This window comes from Ranitomeya imitator, chromosome 8 (assembly GCF_032444005.1).
Source record: "Ranitomeya imitator isolate aRanImi1 chromosome 8, aRanImi1.pri, whole genome shotgun sequence".
NCBI lineage: Eukaryota > Metazoa > Chordata > Amphibia > Anura > Dendrobatidae > Ranitomeya > Ranitomeya imitator.
Window position 1 is genome coordinate 155612271 of NC_091289.1, and position 20158 is coordinate 155632428.

General features: G+C 41.8%; 1 protein-coding gene across 1 annotated transcript in view; it reads right to left on the bottom strand.

The window, feature by feature from the left end:
- PLPPR4 (phospholipid phosphatase related 4) overlaps positions 1-20158 on the bottom strand; it is a 108045-nt gene that overhangs the window by 59496 nt on the left and 28391 nt on the right. The window contains exon 2 of the mRNA XM_069737679.1: positions 2496-2681. Within this exon, the coding sequence (XP_069593780.1) occupies positions 2496-2681 (186 nt within the window). The remainder of the gene's footprint in view (positions 1-2495; positions 2682-20158) is intronic.

Below are 20158 nucleotides of genomic sequence, written 5' to 3' on the forward strand. Positions count from 1 at the left end.
TGTTGCTAGATTTTGAGTGTGTGGTAATTCCCATTCTTCTCCTACTTTGGTTTAACCCCATCCTCCACTTTCCGGTGTTTACCTCTGTTGTTTATGTGTGTATATTTGTACGATTGTTTTTTTCCTTTTTCCCTGTTTGCATTACCTTGTTAGTCTGGTTGGTGTATTATGGTACACTACTACTTTTCTCTGGGTGGGGAAAGGGTATAGACTGAGTGTGGATTCAGGAGCTAAGGCAAGGTACGTGGTCCCAGCATCTTCACTATCAGAAGTAATCCAGGGAATAGGGTGTTTTTGGGTGCCCATAGCATTAGGGATAGGGAAGGAGACCCTGGTCCTGTTGATACCCGACAGAGTCATGACATCTGGACAATGAAGACACACATCCTTGAACAACCTCATAAAAACCTTTGAACCCAGGATGCTTCTTCCTTGGAACAAAGCCAGCCTTTGCACTTCACCTTCCCTGCATAAACAGATCTCACAACTTACTGTCTTTTTCCCAGCAGCTCTTTCTCCCTTCTGTAGAGGTCTTATAGATTTTAATTTTGCTCTATGACATGTAACATACAAAAAGTTGGAAGCATAAATTGATCTGAGGTGCAAATCAGCAGTCTACAGTATGTCAGTTTATTCTACAGGCTGTGGGAAACATTCAAAAAAGAACACAACACAATTTGGTGCATTCTTTAGCATTGCAAATTTTGCTGCAGATTTTCCACAGTGAATAATTTCCATATTCACACACCCAACCACACATTTCCTGCAATAAAGATTTATTCATTGCCTATACCATAATTGTCTCATTGGTCATCCATACCAAGAAAAAGAGTACCCAGTCTTTGCTGGCCATCAAAGAGTTGACTAGTTCATTACTTCTCTGAGCTTTGTGGGTTATATAGAAATATTTGGTACAGAATATTTGAAACATCAATAGGAAGTACAGAAATAATACTTGATAGAAATGTTTTGCTACTGATCATCGTGTAGACATGGTCACCTACAACTATTAGCCAAAAAACAAGTAAAAGCTAATTTGTTAACTAATCACATTTTTCATGCAGGCCTAGAATTTATGCTAAGTCAGCAGCAAATATTTTACCCCTTCCTTTTCAAAACCGGTGTTTGCTGCTGTTAATAATGACTGATGTGAAATAAACAATTGTGCAAATGATTGTTTGAGTGGAGATACCTATCATTGCAAATTGAAAATAATCCTTTAATGGGTTGTCCGGGCTTTCTGTATAATTTGTGTGTATATCTAGGCTACAGAATGCTGACAGTATGCAATATACTCCCTGATAGCATTCTGTATGGTGTCCTAGATATCACACTTTGTCATGTGAGCATCTCTTGTCCTGATTTTGAATATGAATGAAAACGGGATCACTTGTGGGGGATTTTCATTCTTCAGGCACATCAGGGGCTCTCCAATTGTGATATGGCGTCCGCTAATGATTCCAGCAAATTTTTCATTCAAAAAGTAAAATGGTGCTCCATCCAGGGTCGGACTGGGCTGGCGGGGTGCTGGGGAAATCCTCAGTGGGCCCTTGCAGAATAGCAGGAGAGGGGAGGAAGGAAAAAAATGTGGTTTACCTAAAGAATACTACTTTTCTTTAATATGGATCAATAAATTAAAATTGTATTCATCATTCCTGCTGGACAAACTCCCTTTTTTCTCCTCTTGGAACTGATTGCTCAATTGCTTTCCGTGCAGGAACAGATGAGGAATGGCCTAATTGCAGGTGAGCTGACTATTTCTTTTTTTGTTAGCAGTATAAAGGTTCAATGTTGGGCGACATGAACTTATGTTTAGGAGTAATATGCTTATAATAAAAACTAGATTGTGGCCCGATTCTAACGCATCGGGTATTCTAGAATATGCATGTCCCCGTAGTATATGGACAATGATGATTCCAGAATTCGTGGCAGACTGTGCACGTCGCTGATTGGTCGAGGCAACCTTTATGACATCATCGTCGCCATGGCAACCATTATGACATCTACGTCGATACTGTGCCCGTCGCTGATTGGTCGAGTCGAATTCGCAGCAGACTGTGCCCATCGCTGATTGGTCGAGGCAACCTTTATGACATCATCGTCGCCATGCTGTGCCCGTCTCTGATTGGTCGAGGCCTGGCGGCCTCAACCAATCAGAGATGCGGGATTTCCAGGACAGACAGACAGACAGACAGACAGACGGAAAAACCCTTAGACAATTATATATATAGATTGTATATTTTTACATTAAAAAATCCCCTTACTCTTTTTTTGAGGTCTCTAATTTATACATCTATTGAGACACGGTTTAATATCGTGTTCAGATACTGTCATATAGAGATCTTAAGGTTTGCTTTTTCTTGGTATTACATATTCGGTCTAAGGGGTAGAATTCCATCTTGGCCACGGAAATTTCTTTGTAGGTTATATAAACACTTTTAAGATTGACTTTTTCCAATAAGGAGGTATAGGTAAGACAAAATGATAATACTTACGGTTGCCGCTGGTCCTGCAAATGCCAAACAGAGCAACATAAGGAATGGGATAGATTCTTGAGTAGGTTCAATATAGGGCATACTAAGGCTTCTGTCATAGCAGCTAAACCCTGAATGTACTGGCTTGAAGACATCTGTCAACTCCAGAAAGTAGAGGCTCACCACTGATGAGGCAAGAATAGGCAGCTATAGTGAAAAAAAAGAAAAAAAATCAATGCAAATAGAAAGCAAAGTACGTAAAGATACATACAGTATTAGTGATGAGAGAATATACTTGTTGCTTGGGTTTTCCCGAGCGCGCTGGGTGGTCTCTGAGTATTTATGACTACTTGGAGATTTAGTTTTCCTTGCCGCAGCTGGATGATTTATGGCTGCTACCCTGCTTGAGTACATGCCTGGTTGCTAGGGAATCCCCACATGTAATCAAGCTGTCTAGTAGCCGAAAATCATCCAGCTCCGGCAAGGAAAACTAAATCTCCAAGCAGTCATAAATACTCGGAGACCACCCGAGCGTTCTTGGGAAAACCCGAGCAACAAGTATATTCGCTCATCATCACTAATACATATACATCCGTAAAAACTATGTTGCATATTCGAAAAAAAATGTAGCTAGATACAGTACAGACCTAGATACAGTACAGACTAAAAGTTTGGACACACCTTCTCATTTAAAGATTTTTCTGTATTTTCATGACTATGAAAATTGTAAATTCACACCGAATGCATCAAAACTATGAATTAACACATGTGGAACTATATACTTAACAAAAAAGTGTAAAACAACTGAAAATATGTCTTATATTCTAGGTTCTTCAAAGTAGTCACCTTTTGCTTTGATGACTGCTTTGCACACTCTTGGCATTCTCGTGATGAGCTTCAACAGGTAGTCACCGGAAATGGTTTTCACTTCACAGGTGTGCCCTGTCAGGTTTAATAAGTGGGATTTCTTGCCTTATAAGTCATCAGTTGTATTGAGAAGAAGTCTGGTGGATACACAGCTGATAGTCCTACTGAATAGACGGTTAGAATTTGTATTATATAGCAAGAAAAAAGCAGCTAAGTAAAGAAAAACGAGTGGCCATCATTACTTTAAGAAATGAAGGTCAGTCAGTCTGAAAAATTGGGAAAACTTTGAAAGTGTCCCCAAGTGCAGTTGCAAAAACCATCAAGCGCTACAAAGAAACTGGCTCACATGAGGACCGCCCCAGGAAAGGAAGACCAAGAGTCTCCTCTTCATCTGAGGATAAGTTTATCCAAGTCCCCAGCCTCAGAAATCGCAAGTTAACAGTGTTGCACCCCAGGAGTTCGGGTACCACAGTAGTGCTGTCTTCCTCAAGGGGAGAATAGTGCTATGTCTGGAGACAAGTGAGGTTTCCTTTGGTAGGTTTACACACACAACACCTTCCACTTCCAGGCCAGGAGGGGAGCTCCAAGCCCTGTTTTAGGGCAGCTTCCCTCAATAAAGATCCTGGTTTGGAGGTGGAGAGAGTTCAGTTTGTAGCACAAGTCTGTGTGCGAGGACAGACAGGAGTGGAGCAGAGAGGAAAGAGAGAGCTCCAGGAGGACATGAGCAGGCCTCTGAAGAGTATCAGCGCAAGAATCCGGGTACCAGGAGCCCGAGGCTTTTGTGGATTATAAAACACAGAGCAGAATCGGAGGGTATTGTTCTACAAGGACTTCGCCCATTATAACCTGTGGCACAGCAGCAACTAGGAGCCTGGAGTCACCGAGAACAGACCCCAGTTTACACAGCCCTAGCTGCCTGCCATACAGGTACCTGTCCTAGGACAGCAGAATGATTAAAGACCTTGTTGAGACACTTAGTGGCAGCAGGGACTTAGAGACAGAAAGCGCAGAGTGGTAGGTTCCCACCTGACGTACCCAGGGGAACTTGCTTGTCTCTGGACTGCCCGGACTTCTTTGCCTGCCCTGTGGTCTGGTGCCCTGGGCTGTGGCTGCTGAAACCAACAGTAAACAAGGTAAAGAGACTGCAATCCTATGTCCATGTTCTTCTCTGCACCTCTCACCATACCACCATCTACCCACCGGGAGCCCTGGGGATATACTTCACCTGTGGGAAGATGTACCATCTAGATGCCATAACATCACCCCAGCGGACCCCTTAAAGCAGCGTCAGTCCCCACTGACTGAATACCACAGGTGGAGTCACAAACATAAACTTTATCCCTTTAAAGACCTTTCCCTTTTACATGGGCATCCAGGGCCACGGACCGGGTCGCAGCCACCGTGACATACCGCTGTGAACACCGGGTCTGGTACCGAGTACCCCTAGCCCGCGGGGAGACTTAACAGCAGCTCAGGTTAGAGACCAGGTCAATGCCACACAGAGCTCTAGCAGCAGACACATCTCTACAACAACTGTTAAGATGAGACTTTGTGCAGCAGGCCTGTAGACCAGTGGAAATATATGCTTTGGTCTGATGAGTCCAAATTTGAGATCTTTGGTTTCAACCACCGTATCTTTGTGCGATGCAGAAAAGGTGAATGAATGGATTCTACATGCCTGGTTCCCACCGTGAAGCATGGTGGAGGAGGTGTGATGGTGTGGGGGGTGCTTTGCTGGTGACACTGTTGGGGATTTACTCAAAATTGAAGGCACACTGAACCAGCTTGGCTACCACAGCATCTTGCAGCGGCATGCTATTCCATCCGGTTTGCGTTTAGTTGGACCATCATTTATTTTTCAACAGGACAATGACCCCAAACACACCTCCAGGCTGTGTAAGGGCTATTTGACCAAGAAGGAGAGTGGTAGGGTGCTACGCCAGATGACCTGGCATCCACAGTCACCAGACCTGAACCCAATCGAGATGGTTTGGGTTGAGCTGGACCGCAGAGTGAAGGCAAAAGGGCCAACGAGTGCTAAGTATCTCTGGGAACTCCTTCAAGATTGTTGGAAGACCATTTCCGGTGACTACCTCTTGAAGCTCATCAAAAGAATGCCAAGAGCGTGCAAAGCAGTCATCAAAGCAAAAGGTGACTACTTTAAAGAACTTAGAATATAAGACATATTTTCAGTTGTTTTACACTTTTTTGTTAAGTATATAATTCCACATGTGTTAATTCATAGTTTTGATGCCTTCAGTGTGAATCTACAATTTTCATATTCATGAAAATACAGAAAAATCTTTAAATGAGAAGGTGTGTCCAAAATTTGGTCTGTACTGAATGTCTTGCCCGGTACATTCTTGCTTAATTTTCATTTGTTGCTCGCTTAAAGGGGTTGCTCATGCTTATGAAATTAGCAACCTTTCCATAGAATGGATCACCAACATCAAATCTGTGTGTGCCTGGATCTGGATAACCAGCATGTGCTGTGACAGTGAGTGGCACATGCAGGTTAGCCAGGGCGGTCATTATTGCCTGTATCCTTTTGCACACTGCTATCTGTCTGACTGATGAAGATGATTATATGGCCGAAACGTCTTCTTTAATTTTGGATGTCCTGCACACAATAAAATTATCTTTTTACACCAGCTACCTGAGTGCCATATTTTCTACAAAATTTACTTGGGGTAGGATCTAACTTGGGCAAAATCCACAGTAATACGGTAATTACTATTTTGGCTACTCCTTGATATACTTGCTAATACACTGTAAAAGTGTGTCCCACAAATTGCCACTGCATCTCAATGCTACCTGCAGCTTTTTAGTTTAAAGGGAACCTGTCACCTGAATTTGGCGGGACTGGTTTTGGGTCATATGGGCGGAGTTTTCGGGTGTTTGATTCACCCTTTCCTTATCCGCTGGCTGCATGCTGGCTGCAATATTGGATTGAAGTTCATTCTCTGTCCTCCATAGTACACGCCTGCACAAGGCAAGATTGCTTTGCGCAGGCGTGTACTATGGAGGACAGAGAATGAACTTCAATCCAATATTGCAGCCAGCATGCAGCCAGTGGGTAAGGAAAGGGTGAATCAAACACCCGAAAACTCCGCCCATATGACCCAAAACCAGTCCCGCCAAATTCAGGTGACAGAGTCCCTTTAAAGGGGTTTTCTTACTAAATTTGTAAAATTGCAAAGTGGTTGTAAAAACAAGCAACTTTGCAATTTAAGTCTTATTAAAAATCCTCTTTGTTCTCAAAATGTTACATTTTTCTATAATTTACTTCTCATTGCCAAGAGTACCCACCACCTCAGAGGTGACTGGTTTTCTAGGCAAACTTGCAAGATGTTTGCTATACAGCCTGCAAGAGCCGATTTGAAGCTGGCTGGATCCCTGGATCAGTGTCTCAACATTACTCCCATGCTGCCAAAAACAAACTGCCTCTGCTTGCAGCTTCAGAGAGCTGGCAGTTTGAGATATTGGTTCAGCCATGCCACTGGCCTGAAATGAGAATCTGTGACAAGCCGGGAGCTGAGATGCAGAGGGATGGTGCACTGCTAAAAATATAAATGTGAGACAAACCCTTTTAGACCCTTTGTTGTCTATCAGGAGGAAAGTTTGTTAGCGGACTTTTGTTCATAGGAATCAAAATGGTGTCGGTCAGTTGATTTGCCCATTTTTGTCCACTCCAGTGCTCTGCTCAGTGTGTGTAGAAGTAGATGGGAACATCTTAGGAAGTCTTCACATGGGTCAATAATGTGATGTTAATTCCAATGGATAAAAGGCAATTGTTTATTCATTATCTTCATGGGCTGCAGAGGGTATTGAGCTATAGAGTTGAGGGTAGTAACAGGATGGATTAAGATTTCCGCAATGGTACCATAAAGTAGACAGTCTTTAAAGCCGTTATTCACTGGAGAATCCTCAGGTATTCTGATAAGCTGGCAAGATTCAGACATAGGTTTCAGATTCAGACATAGGTAGGCACAAGATTCCTTATGTCCCCTATACAATTTAGTTAGTTTTGGGCTGGACGATGGTTCAGCAGACGGCTCGGCTGGCTCCTATCTCCCCAGACTCTCCCATACACAGGAGCGCTCAGCTGGCTGAGCCTTCCATTGTGCTCAGACAGTTGAGACAGTTGTCAACAGGTATGTCTTATCTCTAAAAGAACAAAGGATGGACAGTCTGAAATCTGACACACTGGAACCTTCTTGTTGTGAATTCTGTTGTCGGGCTCCCTCCTGTGGTCATGAATGGTACTTCGGCTGGTTCTGTCCATGGACTTCCTCTGGTGGGTGTTTCTGAGTTTCCTTCCACAGGTGACGAGGTTAATTCGTTAGCTGGCTGCTCTATTTAACTCCACTTAGATCTTTGCTCCATGCCACCTGTCAATGTTCCAGTATTGGTCTAGTTCACTCCTGGATCGTTCTTGTGACCTGTCTTCCCAGCAGAAGCTAAGTTCCAGCTTGTATTTCTTTGGTTTGCTATTTTTTCTGTCCAGCTTGCTATTTTTATTGTTGTCTTGCTTGCTGGAAGATCTGAGACGCAGAGGGAGCGCCTCCGCACCGTGAGTCGGTGCGGAGGGTCTTTTTGCGCCCTCTGCATGGTCTTTTTGTAGATTTTTGTGCTGACCGCAAAGTAACCTTTCCTATCCTCGGTCTGTTCAGTAAGTCGGGCCTCACTTTGCTAAATCTATTTAATCTCTGTGTTTGTATTTTCATCTTTACTCACAGTCATTATATGTGGGGGCCTGCCTTTTCCTTTGGGGAATTTCTCTGAGGCAAGGTAGGCTTTATTTTTCTATCTTCAGGGCTAGCTAGTTCCTTAGGCTGTGCCGAGTTGCATAGGGAGCGTTAGGCGCAATCCACGGCTATTTCTAGTGTGTTTGATAGGATTAGGGATTGCGGTCAGCAGAGTTTCCACGTCCCAGAGCTCGTCCTTTATTATCAGTAACTATCAGGTCATTCCGTGTGCTCTTAATCACCAGGTCCATTATTGTCCTGACCACCAGGTCATAACACCTTCTGTCTTTCAACATCATGTCAGAAAAGGCCTCATAGACAATAGATTGCCACCTGAACCTGTCGATATCGGCAGCTTTGGTCAACGTTAATTTAATGCGTATGGGGGCCTTTACTCTGCTTTCCTACATGTAATAAATTGAATGATTGGCCCAATATTCTTCTAGTTAAATAGAATCTGATATACGGTTTTAGTAACTGTTCAAAGGCTCATTAATTAAGACAAATTATTTTAATTTAACAATAATGTTTAGTTTTGAATGTCTATAGCCACAATAAAGGAAGTATTGGCATTTATAAAGCAAAAATTGCAAAATTCATAGTGCAAACAAATAACTAAAAAGAAAAAATTACTATATAAATAGCATTATAAAGTATGGTATAAAAGTGTAAATATTACAGAACCTTGATAGAACCAGCTCTAAAGATATTGGTTACTAATTAACCAAAGAGAAGACATTTATTAGATTTTTCTAATATTTGACAAAGTTCAAGTAGATTTTTTAAAATAAAATTAGGGTGAAACTGATATATTCAATGCAAAAGCACTAGAAACATGAATGCTACCCAAGGAAAGTCAGTACACTACTTGTATCCCCAAGGTAATGCCACATGTGGTTAAAAAGTGACCTCAGCTGCTCAGAGAACAAAATGTCCTGAAAATATATTTATTCTTTTAATTTTCCCTATAGCCTAAAACTGTGCTAGAAAAATTATCTCCTAATCCTCAGAAATAAATCATCTAGAGATGACATTAATATTTGCCTTGTCTTTGATGACAGATCACACTATAAGAATTTATTTATTTTTTACTTTTTTTATTTGGATTTTACATTATTCATTTATAAAAGATTCAACCCTACAATGAGGTCAATGCTGACGTCAGCATCTAAATGTTTAGACAGAGGGAGAGGAACCTCTCCATCACCCCATCGCCCCCCTGGAGATAAGAATACGACACACTGATATGTTGCCCACAGCCGCGGTCATCCACGTGCATAAGCTATAGGGCTAAGGGAATTGTCACCATTAAAATGCAGTATAATCTGCAGGCACCATGTTATAGAGTGGGGGAGGTGAGTATGTTGTCATATACTTTTGTGAAAAAACACTAGCTCTAGCCTGCATTTTCATCATTTAATCCTCTGCTTTTTCTGATCCAGTTTGGTCCAGTAGGCGGACCTATCAGTGACTAACCACTTTCTTGGTATAAGTGTGTATACAGATACAGCTGTCAGCCACTGATAGGACCACCCAAAGGACCAAACACTCCCAAAAGAGCATAGGTATAAAGCAATAAATCACAGGTTATATTAAATCTTACAAAATCAGTCTGCTCAGCTCCCCCTGCTCTATAACACGGTGCCTATTTTTTGTGACATGTTCCCTTTAATGAGGATATTCAGACCTATGTTGAAAAAGTGCCTAAATACTAACAGGCATTTAGTTGCTAACTACCTGCCTTTTGTGCTCAGCACCTTTCTTCATTGGCACAGACCGCTCCTGTAGTCAATTCGGCTGCTCCCTGTCAACAGAGCAGCTCTTCTTCTTCTGATCTGCTCTGTTGGCGGGGCATGACTGCTGATTGACAGCTGTCTCTGCAATTAGGGGGTAAATCAACATGATGTTGGCAGTCATGCCCTATCAACCTGAGCAGCTCTTCTTCTTCCAAGCTGCTCTGTTGACGGGTTTGACTGCCGACATCTTGCTGATTGATAGCCGGCTACCCGCAGTTAGAGGGTCAATCAACATGATGTTTGCAGTCACACACTATTAAAAGAGCAGCTCTTCTTCTTCCGAGCTACTCTGTCAACGGGGCGTGACTGTTGATATCTTGCAGATTGACAGCCGGCTACCCACAGTTAAGGGGTCAATCAGCATGATGCTGTCAGTCACACATCAACAAAGCAGAGCAGAAACAAAAACGTTAGCAGAGACTAAATTGCCAGCAGGACAGCAGGATCCTGTTAGTGCTTAGGCACTTTTTTTTAACAACTTCACTTACAGCTAATTCCTTAACACCCTTTCAGTCAGTAGTCCTCTGAATGTACAGAATTATTTTTTGATAGATAGATAGAGAGTTATGCAAGATTTGGGGAAGGTTTCTAGTACCAAACTTCATAGGCAACCAATGCCCTCAAAAATTTTAGCCTTTTTTTAAATGAAAATGTAGCACAAGCTGACAGACCACAGGATAAAATAGAGACTGAGTAACACATGTGAGTCGGATCAAAAATGGACATGTCTTCGCAGTTTATTTTGCGGACACAAGGCAGCAATAAAATACTGGCTTGTGAACAGCTCCATAGATTATAATGGGTATGTGTTCTGTCCATGAAAATCACAGATACGTAGAACACATATGTGGAAAAAGGGTGCTCGCGGTCTCAGGGTTATATCTGACTCAGATCTTTCCTTCACTCCCTATATCCAATCCCTCACTCACTCTTTTCACCAGCAACTCAAAAACATATCTATTATTCAACCTTTTCAACTTTGTCAACCTTTTCTTACTTTTTAAATTGCAAAAACTATTTCTGTTGTTCTGAAATATTCTTGCCTGAACTACTGCAACTCTCTACTTATCGGTTACCCTCTTAAAATTCTCCTTTCATATCCATCTTGAATGTAGCAGTTAGAATCATATTTCTGTCCAACCGCTACACCGATGCCTCCACTCTGTGCCACTCATTGCACTGCTTACCCCTCTGCTTCACAGTCCAATATAAACTTTTCTTTCCCATCCAAAAAGCTCTCCACAGGTCTGCACCATCCTCCCTCATCTCTGTCTACCATCCTACCCGTCTTCTCCAAGATTAGCATAATCTTTAATTAGAAATTCCCATTCCTGTCTCAAAGATTTCTCTCATGCTGTGCCAATTCTCTGGATTTCACTATCCCAGGCAATAGGAAAAATTCCCAGTATCCACAGTTTTCAGTGTGGCCTCAAAACACATTTCTTTAGACTGGCTTATCACCTCTCCTCATGAACATGACAGTTCACTGTTCTCCCTTCAATCATCTGTTCCCATACTCTCCATTCACTCCATAGCACTTTGTATTTGTACTTATACAGACACAGGACAGTGATCCTCTTCACGCAGCTTTATTTGAATACCCTTATTTATTAAAATCATTGCATCTTCCCTGCGTCCTCATAGATTAGAAGCTTGCGAGCAGGGCCGTCACTCCTTGCAATTGTAGAAATATGTGTTACTCTCTCATGTCTGCTATTGTCTGTACATGTTCCTTCTGAATTATAAAGTGCTGCAGAATATATTGGCTTTGAAGAAATAAAAGTATTATTTATTATTATTAATGGACCTGTGAATGAGGCCTAACAAGCAAACATGTTCGTTTTTTATTTGAGTCATATATCAAAATTACTCATAGAAGGCTAAGACTCCGTGGAGATCATGGCCAGCCTACATACGGCACCAGTGTGCAATCCACGTGCTGTCCTTGATTAACATTGCAATGAATAGGAGAAGTTTTGCAATTTATACATTTTTTTTTTTCATTCATGAATATCACTGATGAAGCGCTGATTGGAAAAACTGAAACTGACCAAACACTGATGAAGACCAGATCAAAGATAGTGATGAAAAATTGTTTTTTTTTCTGCACCAGAAAAATTGTGAACAATTTATGTTTGTAAGCTTTGCACAGGTGTATATAATAAGGGTTAGGGTTCTATCAAGGAAAGGTATGTCTTAGGTTTCATGTAGACAACCATATTTTCAGTCCGAGCGCGATCCGCACTCAGACCAATGTAATTTAGTAATAAGCGAATATACTCGTTACTCGAGATTTCCCGAGCACGCTCGGGGGTCCTCCAAGTATTTTTTAGTGCTCGGAGATTTATTTTTCCTCACCTCAGCTGAATGATTTACATCTCTCAGCCAGCTTGATTACATGTGGGGATTCCCTAGCAACCAGGCAACCCCCACATGTACTTATGGTAGCTAACAGATGTAAATCATTCAGCTGCGGCACTAAAAAATACTCGGAGGTCACCTAAGCATGCTCGGGAAATCTCGAGTAATGAGAATATTCGCTCGTCATCACTAATGTTATTCTATGAGGTCATGCACATGTCTGATTTTTTTTCCTCGGATCAAGGAAAAAAAATCGTAACATGCACGATTTGCATCCATAAATCAGATCGCACTAGGCCATGCAATACAATGGGTCCGTCAAAAAAATTGGACTGCACTTCGGGTTTAGGCCGATTTTTATGGACTGACAGAAAGGAGAAGATGGAGACTTTTTTTCCATCTTTTCCACATCCGAGAAAACTGGATCACACTATAATCACACGCTGATCAGAAAGTGATCAGCATAAGAGGAACGATTTTCTTGGACACGAGAATATAGGTTGTGTGACCCTAGCCTTTTCGAGGCTAAGTGGGTGCACGCAAATTAGCCAATTTTTCTGTTAAGTACCTCAATTTTAGAAGTATAGTCTTTTTTGCATTAATGCCATTTACAAGTCATATATTCCATGTTTTCATATAACTTGGTGCTCGCAGTTTGCTGCTGCACTCTTTGGTTTGCACACAAGGCAGCCACTGCAGTCTGCATCTTTTCATGTTTGCTTCATTCCGACATGCTGGTTGGTCAGTTTTTGTCTCCTTGCATTTCTACTGATTTAGCTATGGATGGAAGATAAATCAAGACAAATGGTAATACTCGAATAACCATTGACCAAAGATGAGGCCAGGTATTACCATGTTTAGAGAAGTGAGGCCTTAGTTGCAAAAAGTTTAGTACCCATTGAGTAAAGTATATAAGCACTGGTTCTCTTATTGTAATATGATTGACAGATGAAAAAATGAAAATTCAATAATTAATCTAGCAACGAACAGAACTGGTTAGAAGAATTTGTCACTGTGAAAATCTTTCTTGAAATATTATAATTTGCATAATGTGTAAATGTTATTTCTGAACCCAACTTCACTCCCCCACTGGGAAGTGACCTGTGCTTGGTATGCTAATGAAATATCTTGGGGTCCACTGTACCACTTCTCTCAGCTTAGGCAACCAGGGACGCAGAGTACAGACTTTTTGCTGACTTACTAATGGGAATGGAAAGGGAAAATAATTGCAGTTTGGGTAGATCTGTAGGAATATCTGAGGAGTAGACTTTTTTCCTACTCATAAGTGATTACGTGATGGTTGACGCAAACATGTAAATTACAGACTTATGTCTGATTGTGAGCGTGAGGGAAGGACTTGCTAAGACACCTTGAATATCAGTGCAACTGCTTATGGCAGATAAGTTGTTAGGCTCCGAAGATACCTGGGGCACCATGGGACACTAATACGGATGGAAGACACAAATACAATAGAAGGTGGTGACTGTGGCATCAAGGGGCCAAGGGAACAAAAGTCTACAGTACTGGATTTAAAGAGGACCTGTCACCAGATCAAAAGTGTTCAGTTTTTGCTCCTATTTTATTCCCACTGCTCCCCTGAGTATTAGACATTATTTTATTTTTTCTATTTTATTTATTTAATTTTTTTAAATCTGCCAGATGGTTCCAGAGATATGGGTGTATTTTTTATGCAATTTTTTATGTTATTTACCAGGAGGGCGTGGCTCACAGGGTAATTATGCAAATCAGCCTAAATATACATGCCAGAGGATCCTGTGAACCACTTCCCATACTAAAACCCATAACAAGCACTAAATAACAATATCCTTATGTAACAGGCCATAGAATAATCTGAGTTCAGGCTATACTAGGTGTTAAAGCGGCCTAGGCTTGATTGTACCCTGGGTATATTATACTGCTGGATATAAATTGGCCTAGGCCTTTTCATATCCCTATATGCCAGATGAGGCCTCCCTTTATATCAGCAGGGTTGAGTGATATTCACAAGAATTACTTAATTTTTCAACATCTTTTTGGAGGTTTAGGTTTATCACATAAGTTATTTCAGAAGATAACTTACTTAAATGTTAAAGTTCTAAACACAAGGGCTTTTATTACTTGAACCAGAAAAACTTCAATTGGTAAAAATGTTAGAGTTCCACAAGGATATAATGAGGTAAATAATCCTGCCGCACTTCTCAGTAGTTACACATTATGTAATCACAAAGAGGAAAAAGAGAGCCAGGGGGCACTACCAATGGGCAAGAAACCAACCACAACCTATGAGGTAAATATGAGCAGGGGTGCAACCCGATGCACAGCAGCAAAATGTACTAGGAGAGCAAGAGAAAGAACCATGCATATAGAGTGCACTCCCAAAATATAATCAAATTACAAAAATGCTAAATTTTTTGAAAAAGAGAGTGAACACAATAAAAACATGTTAAAATACAAATAACAACACTGCTAGTCCCATAATAAATCAGCATATAAAGACGACCTTAAGGCACAATAATATATAAATGATACCACGTACAGGTCCTGCTCAAAAAATTAGCATATAGTGTTAAATTTCATTATTTACCATAATGTAATGATTACAATTAAACTTTCATATATTATAGATTCATTATCCACCAACTGAAATTTGTCAGGTCTTTTATTGTTTTAATACTGATGATTTTGGCATACAACTCCTGATAACCCAAAAAACCTGTCTCAAAAAATTAGCATATTTCACCCATCCAATCAAATAAAAGTGTTTTTAAATAACAAACAAAAAAACCATCAAATAATAATGTTCAGTTATGCACTCAATACTTGGTCGGGAATCCTTTGGCAGAAATGACTGCTTCAATGCGGCGTGGCATGGAGGCAATCAGCCTGTGACACTGCTGAGATGTTATGGAGGCCCAGGATGCTTCAATAGCGGCCTTAAGCTCATCCAGAGTGTTGGGTCTTGCGTCTCTCAACTTTCTCTTCACAATATCCCACAGATTCTCTATGGGGTTCAGGTCAGGAGAGTTGGCAGGCCAATTGAGCACAGTAATACCATGGTCAGTAAACCATTTACCAGTGGTTTTGGCACTGTGAGCAGGTGCCAGGTCGTGCTGAAAAATGAAATCTTCATCTCCATAAAGCATTTCAGCCGATGGAAGCATGAAGTGCTCCAAAATCTCCTGATAGCTAGCTGCATTGACCCTGCCCTTGATGAAACACAGTGGACCAACACCAGCAGCTGACATGGCACCCCACACCATCACTGACTGTGGGTACTTGACACTGGACTTCAGGCATTTTGGCATTTTCTTCTCCCCAGTCTTCCTCCAGACTCTGGCACCTTGATTTCCAAATGACATGCAAAATTTGCTTTCATCAGAAAAAAGTACTTGGGACCACTTAGCAACAGTCCAGTGCTGCTTCTCTGTAGCCCAGGTCAGGCGCCTCTGCCGCTGTTTATGGTTCAAAAGTGGCTTTACCTGGAGAATGCGGCACCTGTAGCCCATTTCCTGCACACGCCTGTGCACGGTGGCTCTGGATGTTTCCACACCAGACTCAGTCCACTGCTTCCTCAGGTTCCCCAAGGTCTGGAATCGGTCCTTCTCCACAATCTTCCTCAGGGTCCGGTCTCCTCTTCTCGTTGTACAGCGTTTTCTGCCACATTGTTTCCTTCCAACAGACTTACCATTGAGGTGCCTTGATACAGCACTCTGGGAACAGCCTATTTGTTGAGAAATTTCTTTCTGGGTCTTACCCTCTTGCTTGAGGGTGTCAATGATGGCCTTCTTGACATCCGTCAGGTCGCTAGTCTTACCCATGATGGGGGTTTTGAGTAATGAACCAGGCAGGGAGTTTATAAAAGCCTCAGGTATCTTTTGCATGTGTTTAGAGTTAATTAGTTGATTCAGAAGATTAGGGTAATAGGTCGTTTAGAGAACCTTTTCTTGATATGCTAATTTTTTGAGACAGGTTTTTTGGGTTATCAGGAGTTGTATGCCAAAATCATCAGTATTAAAACAATAAAAGACCTGACAAATTTCAGTTGGTGGATAATGAATCTATAATATATGAAAGTTTAATTGTAATCATTACATTATGGTAAATAATGAAATTTAACACTATATGCTAATTTTTTGAGAAGGACCTGTATATGCACAAAAAATGGCTTGTTCTTATATGAATATACACAATAAGGCAATAGGTATAGTCTGGGCGTCCCCAGAAAACCATATAGTGAAGGGGTACCCCTGTATAGGTAAGGGAGCAAATGCTAGCTATATGGACCCAATAAGCCCAAAAAAATTTAACCGCAGAAAATAAGCATAAACCATCTAAGAAGCGACTTCTATGTGTGAGGAAACAAGGCTACAGATATAATAGAAATATCAGTCCAATAAATGGTATGGAGACGCTTCTTTCTCTTGCTTTCCTAGTAGTTGCACATTAAAGACAGCTGTGTGAGTATGATAGAAAGAGATCTGCACACGTGTCAACCAATCAGAGTGTGATAACCAGTGAAGTGAAGTTACAATTGCATCTACTATATAATTGTCTAAGGGTCACTTCCGTCTGTCCTTCTGTCTGTCACGGATATTCATTGGTCGCGGCCTCTGTCTATCATGGAAATCAAAGTCGCTGATTGGTCGCCGCAAAACAGCCACGACCAATCAGTGATGGGCACAGTCCGGAAGAAAATGGCCATTCCTTACTCCCCGCAGTCACTGCCCGGTGCCCGCATACTCCCCTCCGGTCACCGCTAACACAGGGTTAATGCCGCGGGTAACGGACTCCGTTACCGCCGCTATTAACCCTGTGTGTCCCCAACTTTTTACTATTGATGCTGCCTATGCAGCATCAATAGTAAAAAATGTAATGTTAAAAATAATAAAAAAACAAAAAAACCTGCTGTACTCACCCTCCGTTGTCCGCTGAGCGGCTCGCGCCAGCCGCTATCTTCCGTTCTCGTCGATGCATTGCGAAATTACCCAGAAGACTTAGCGGCCTCGTGAGACCGCTAAGTCATCTGGGTAATTTCGCAATGCATCCTGGGAACGGAAGATGGCAGCAGCCGCGCGCCTATCGCTGGAGCTCCGCTGCACCCGAAGAGGTGAGTATATAACTTTTTTTATTTTAATTATTTTTTTAACAGGGATATGGTGCCCACACTGCTGTATACTGTGTGGGCTGTGTTACATACCGCGTGGCTCTGTGCTGTATACTACATAGGCAGTGTTATATACTATGTGGGCTGTGTGATATACTCTGTGGGCTGTGCTACATACTACATGACTGGGTATGATTAATTAGATCAGAGCCACATATACGTCCTATACTGGACAGAAAAAACTCCCATTGATAATATAAACCATTAGAAAAAAGGAGTCAAAACGCTGCCAATTATATCAATAAAATTACAAATATTTATTAAGTAGTAACATACAATATACAATCACATAAACACCTAATAAAAAATCTCCAGTACATATAGAGTTATTCATGTGAAGGGTACAGGTAACAGAATCACGTACCACCCCAAAATGTAATACGACTTAAGGTCCAAGGTTCAGAGCGCAAGATGAGTATACCAAAAGTGAAAGCACACTTGTTAAATCCCTCTAGGAACCTATGTAAACTAGTTGTATCAAAAGGTGTCTAGGACTGGACCTTACCCATGTCAGTCGTGGAGTGGACGTGAAGATTGCCAGCCCCTACGCGCGTTTCGCGTAGGCTTCTTCGGGGGGCCATAGGTTCCTAGAGGGATTTAACAAGTGTGCTTTCACTTTTGGTATACTCATCTTGCGCTCTGAACCTTGGACCTTAAGTCGTATTACATTTTGGGATGGTACGTGATTCTGTTACCTGTACCCTTCACATGAGTAACCCTATATGTACTGGAGATTTTTTATTAGGTGTTTATGTGATTGTATATTGTATGTTACTACTTAATAAATATTTGTAATTTTATTGATATAATTGGCAGCGTTTTGACTCCTTTTTTCTAATGGTTTATACTACATGACTGGGCAATATACTACGTGGCTCTGTGCTGTATACTACGTAGCTGGGCAATATATTACGTGGCTGGGCAATATACTCCGTGACTGGGCAATATACTACGTGGCTCTGTGCTGTATACTACATGGCTCTGTGCTGTATACTACGTGGCTCTGTGCTGTATACTACGTGGCTCTGTGCTGTATACTACGTCACTGGGCAATATACTACGTGACTGGGCAATATACTATGTGACTGGGCATTATACTACGTAGCTGGGCAATATACTACGTGGCTGGGCAACATACTACGTGTCTGTGCTGCATACTACGTCGCTGTGCAATATACTACGTCGCTGGGCAATATACTACGTGGCTGGGCAATATACTACCTGACTGGGTAATATACTACGTGGCTGGGCAATATACTACGTGACTGGCCAATATACTACGTGGGCTGTGCAATATACTATGTGGACATACATATTCTAGAATACCCGATGCGTTAGAATCGGGCCACCATCTAGTTCTAAGATAAAAGCCCTTGTCTTAAGGTACCGTCACATTTAGCGACGCTGCAGCGATCTAGACAACAATCCCGATCGCTGCAACGTCGCTGTGTGGTCGCTGGAGAGCTGTCACACAGACAGCTCTCCAGCGACCAACTATGCGAAGTCCCGCAGGGCCGCGCTTAGTAACCCGATGTTTTTACCCTGGTTACCAGTGCTAATGTAAAAAAAAACAAACACTACATACTTACATTCCGGTGTCTGTCCCCCGTCGCTGTTCTTTCCTGCACTGACTGTGAGCGCCGGCTGGCCGTAAAGCACAGCGGTGACGTCACCGCTGTAATCTGCTTTACAGCTGGCCGGCGCTGACAGTGCAGGGAAGCAGAACGCTGAGGGACGCGACAGACACCGGAATGTAAGTATGTAGTGTTTTTTTTTTTTATATCTACACCAATAACCAGGGTAAACATCGGGTTACTAAGCGGCCCTGCGCTTAGTAACCCGATGTTTACCCTGGTTACCAGTGAAGACATCGCTGAATCGGCGTCACACATGCCGATTCAGCGATGTCTGCGGGAGATCCAGCGACGAAATAAAGTTCTGGACTTTCTGCTCCGACCAACGATGTCACAGCAGGATCCAGATCGCTGCTGCGTGTCAAACACAACGATATCGCTATCCAGGACGCTGCAACGTCACGGATCGCTAGCAATATCGTTGTGAAGTTGGTCAGTGTGAAGGTACCTTTACTGGACAGAAGTGTAATCTCAAATGTGAGGACTGTTGTAATTTATGAGTCTCATTGTATTGTAAGATCAATCTTCATCATGTAATTAACAATACAAATACCTTCCCTCTACCTGTAAGTCAGTTTAGGTTATTAAAAAATGGTATCTAAAATCTATCTAATTTACATAGAATCATAAAATAGCGAGGTATTGTAGCCTAGATGGGTTTAGTTTGGCCTTGGCTATTTTAAACCCACGGGTATTGCTTGACCTGGGAAAGTTTATCCTTCGGGCTATACTCTGGCCTAGGCCAAACTTTACCTAGGTTTAATAGGGACAGAGATTAATTTGGCCTGTTACACCGGGATCCACACACAAGTTACCTGACTGCGTAGTCATGCGTTAGAAGATACAGCTAAGAATTTTGCTCTTACTATGTTGGTCAGGATAATAGGCTTTTGATCTTAGTTGTTCTTGCACTTACAGGATCACCTTGATGTAATCCAGTTTTCTGTTGGGGTGTAGAGTTTATAGATTTATAACTCTATTTAGTTCAATTAAACTCAAAGACACTTTGGAGACTTAATAAGTGAACTTTGTACATTATAGCACTTTTTTTAGAGACTTATTTTGGCAGCATAGAACTGCTTGTGGCATTCACAGCGTTGCTAATTACACCAAT